Source organism: Ricinus communis, chromosome 7 (genome assembly GCF_019578655.1).
Source record: "Ricinus communis isolate WT05 ecotype wild-type chromosome 7, ASM1957865v1, whole genome shotgun sequence".
NCBI lineage: Eukaryota > Viridiplantae > Streptophyta > Magnoliopsida > Malpighiales > Euphorbiaceae > Ricinus > Ricinus communis.
Window position 1 is genome coordinate 9,975,299 of NC_063262.1, and position 4,142 is coordinate 9,979,440.

The 4,142-nt window shown below is 28.5% G+C and overlaps 1 protein-coding gene across 1 annotated transcript; it reads right to left on the reverse strand.

The window, feature by feature from the left end:
• Positions 1–2,779: 2,779 nt before the first annotated feature.
• On the reverse strand, positions 2,780–3,857 carry LOC8275124. The gene has a single exon (XM_002522156.3). The coding sequence runs from the start codon at positions 3,726–3,728 to the stop codon at positions 3,141–3,143; it is 588 nt and encodes a 195-aa protein (XP_002522202.1). The 5' UTR covers positions 3,729–3,857; the 3' UTR covers positions 2,780–3,140.
• Positions 3,858–4,142: the final 285 nt, after the last annotated feature.

Consider the following 4,142-nt stretch of genomic DNA (forward strand, 5'->3'; position numbering starts at 1 on the left):
ATAAATATAGTAAGTATATTATATATAAGAAACATATATTAACATAAATTAAAGGTATTCCATCACATTGAATGAATATTAATATTATATCTATTACTACTTAAAAAAAAATTCGAATGAAAAAATGTTAAACAAATTAAAAATTTTGATTAAAAGTTACTTAACATATATTTTTTTCGAGAAATACCTAATGTACACGTAACATATAGCTGACATACATATTTCATACTTAAGACATAAAAGATAAAATGTATTATATACTATTTTCTAAGAGTTTACATTTTTATTTTTATAAATCTACAATCTATATAAATTAAAATAGTTACATATACCAAATATATTTAATATATACCATATATTTGTTGAGCGTATAGTGCTACTTTATGCTTTCTTTAAAAGAGTAAATTTTTGAAGTATACTATAAATATATGCAATAGATACTAAAATAAGTGCATTGTATAATATTTTTTGAGAGTTTTACTTTTTTAATTTTCTATCTTTAAAATACATACATATATATATATATATATATATATATATATTTCAGATATCAAATATATATTTAATGTATTTCATATTTTTTTGAATAGATCTCATTTATTTCTATTTTTTTATTATATTATGTCACATATATAAGACTTTTAAAAATTTCATTATATAATAATAAAATAATTATCGTAATGACATTTTTTTAATTTCTAATAGTAGTGAAATTATATATAAATTTTAACTAAATCAATCAATTAAAACTAATTTTATTTCTATTACTATTAGAAAAATATTATTGAAATTAAAATATGTTAATTAAATAAATTAACATTTTGATTAACATATACCTAAAATATGCCTAACATATATTTTTTATTGTACATTTGTAAAAAAAAAAAAAAGTTATTCTTCATATTTCTCTTTAAAATAAAATTGACTTATACATTAAATGAATTATATTCTTAATAAATTCAACAACAATATAAATTCAATTTGTAATTTAACATTAATGATTCATAAAATATTTTAAAAAGATTCTAAATCTTACAACATTTGGATATACCATTTTCTACATTTTTGCAGAAAACATACACCATTTTTCTAGGTTTTACATTTACTTGCAATTTTCAATTATGATATTCAAAATTCAACTCAAAACCCTTTAAACTGCTACCAACATTCTAAGATGACATTAATTTATCAATTATAACTCAATTTCAACCAAAACAATCAAAGATCTACTTAAAAAAAAAAAAACTGAGATTTACTCGATCTATCTTTCAATGAAGAAAAATGAAAATCTCATATCTGATTTTTTTCTATTTAATGATTGACTTTTATTTTAAAATCATTACAAAAAGAAATATCAATAAATAAATTGAAAAAAAAAATGAGAGTATAGTGTTTGGCTAACGTGAAAAAAGAAAGATGAATTTTTTTTTTTTGAGAAAATGGAAATGAAAATATTGAAAGAGTTAGAGACGAGATAGATGTGTTATTCACGTAACTATAATATTATAATGTACTTTATACTCTATAAAAAAATATAAATTATGTTTTAGTATATCATATAGTATACTGATACTAATATATATTATTCTAATACTAAATTTATAATTTACTATTTACTAACTTAACCCTAATATATTTTCTTACCATATACTACAAGCCTATACTTAACAATTTGAACACACTGTCTTCCTTTTTAGAACACACTGTCTTCCTCTTTAGAACACACCACCGCACCTCTCATTTTGCAATTCAGAAAGATAAAATCCCTAAGGCAAATCTCTGGACATAAAATCAAAAGGAAGAAGGAAAAAATTGGCTCGCGTAGACATCTTCCTATTTAGAACACAACGCCGCACCTTTCAATTTTCAATTCAGAAAGACAAAATCCCTAAAATAAATTTCTGGAGATAAAATCAAAAGGAAGAAAGAAAAAATTGGCTCGCCTAGACGTGTACCTCTTTAGCACCACACATAATTGGCTCGCAGAAAGGCAGAAGCAAGAATTGACTCGCGTAGACGTCTTCTTCTTTAGTGCTCTCTCTTTCCATAATTGTGCCACTATTGCTCAGTCTCGGATATTTTTCTTTTCTTTTTTACTTTTTTACTTTTGTTTTTACTGGGTAGATTGTTGGCTGTAACTGTAAAAAATATTTTGTTTTAATGATTACCATCTATAAAATATTTTTATGCTAGCAGTAATATATTTTAATAGTTTATATCTGAACATTCAATGAATTATTATACTTACAAGTAACTGAATTGCAAAACATATTGTTCAAGAATGTAATTACAATTCTAATTCAGATTTTCATGCTCATTTCTTTAGGTTGGTAATCATATTTTCTCTAAATATATTTGATTAAAGATGAGATTAAAGTTATATTTTTAAAATTTTTTAAAATCGAAAATAGTACCGAACTGAACTGTATTGAACTGTAAAAATTGGTACAATACGGTATAAATCCTTTTATGTTTGGTATGGTACTAGTATATTTAACTTTAAAAGAATCGAGATTTAGTATGATACTGGTGATTTATAGATAACTGAATTGAATTAATCCGTGGTCGGCCTGAAGGTTATAGTAATTAACCTTTTTCTTAAAAAAAAAAAAAAAATTATCCTTTTCCCTAATAAAATTTGAACCCAAGGCTCTCTCCCGAGGTAAGGGCAACTCGAGGCAATGTCACTCTGTGACAAAACTGAAAAGGTAGTTATCAGGTACGGTTGGTCTTAACTTGATTCAACGGATCCTTTTTATTCAAAGTTCAAACTTTAAAGTTAAACAAACAAATATATAAATAAATTCACTTCTGTCTCTTTTCATAATACAAACTGCCATCATCAGACTTGAAAAAGTAGATTTTCAGTTCCACTTTCACACACCACAGAGAAAGTGACAAAAGTACTCCCCAAAAACATAAAATTATTCCTTCAAAGCATATGGCCCTTTTCATCATTAAAAAAACCCATCTACAATTTCATCTTCTTTCATTCAGTGAAATAAATGGGAGCACTCAAGATGTACCAAGAAACAAGAATTCAAGATTGGAATTGAATCTAGTCAAGAATTTTTCACATTGTTACACAAGAATTGAGAATTTCCCAAAAATAAAAACCCCAGAAAATATAAGCTAACCAATTAATAACAAAGAATCACAACAGAAGAAGAAACCATACACCCATAAATCAAGATCAAGAAACCAAAATGCAAAGCCCAGTTCCTTTTAAATTTACCAAAATAACTCTCAGGCGGTTCTTGATAATGAATCTCAAGTTCACCTTCATCGCTAATAACATGATCGCCGCCGCCACCGTACTCACTGCCCCCACTGGCCATCAGTCTCATCTTTAATTCTCTTAACTTCTCTGTGGCTAACCCAAGAGTGAGCTTATGGCACCTTCTTTGGTACTTGAACCCATTGATGCACCTGAGTGTTTGAGCCACAGATACATAAAAGATCAGATGTGCTAAAGAAAGGAGGATTATGGGTGCCCAGCAGTGGCGGCATTGGAGACCGTTAGGCTGTGTCTCTGCCATGAACATAAGAGAAAGAAAGATGAAGAAAAGAAGGAACAGCTTGTGGAGTTCTTTCTTTTGTAGGTCGATTGCTCTTTTCTTTTCGAGGGTCTTCTCAAAATGAAGTTGGATTATTGTGTTTAGTGCTTGCAGTGCTGTTTCTTTAGGGATTGGTTGTTGGTGGTGGTGGTTTCCATCGTAGTCTGCCATTATGGAGGTGGGGGAAAATAGTAAGAGAAAATTTGAGAAAAGAGAGATGTAGAAGAGGTTTAATGGAGTTTCTTATATTCTGTTTAATTATTTTATGGCACAGATCACAAGGGTGTGAACTTTTTTTTACATACATCAACGGTTAAAAGGCTCGGGACTGTGAAGATTTTACCGTTTCCCTGCTGTGTGGCTGTGTCACCTGTCCCTCTGTCAGTCAACATTTGCACATCTCTCTGTGCCAGGCTTGACTCCAGGCCAGAATTTACAGCCCAAGTTTAATTGTTTGCCGGCCCTAAGGTAAATCGGCTTAATGTTTAGCCCGAAATGCACATAGCACCCAATCTTCAATTGCTGACATGTAAAGCAAGTGTGGGACCCATGAATCAAATCTAATTGGCTAGAAAGAGGATTATT

Bases quoted from the DNA above. Each gene is read 5' to 3' on its own strand.
- LOC8275124 (XM_002522156.3), bottom strand. From the start codon at position 3,728: ATGGCAGACTACGATGGAAACCACCACCACCAACAACCAATCCCTAAA.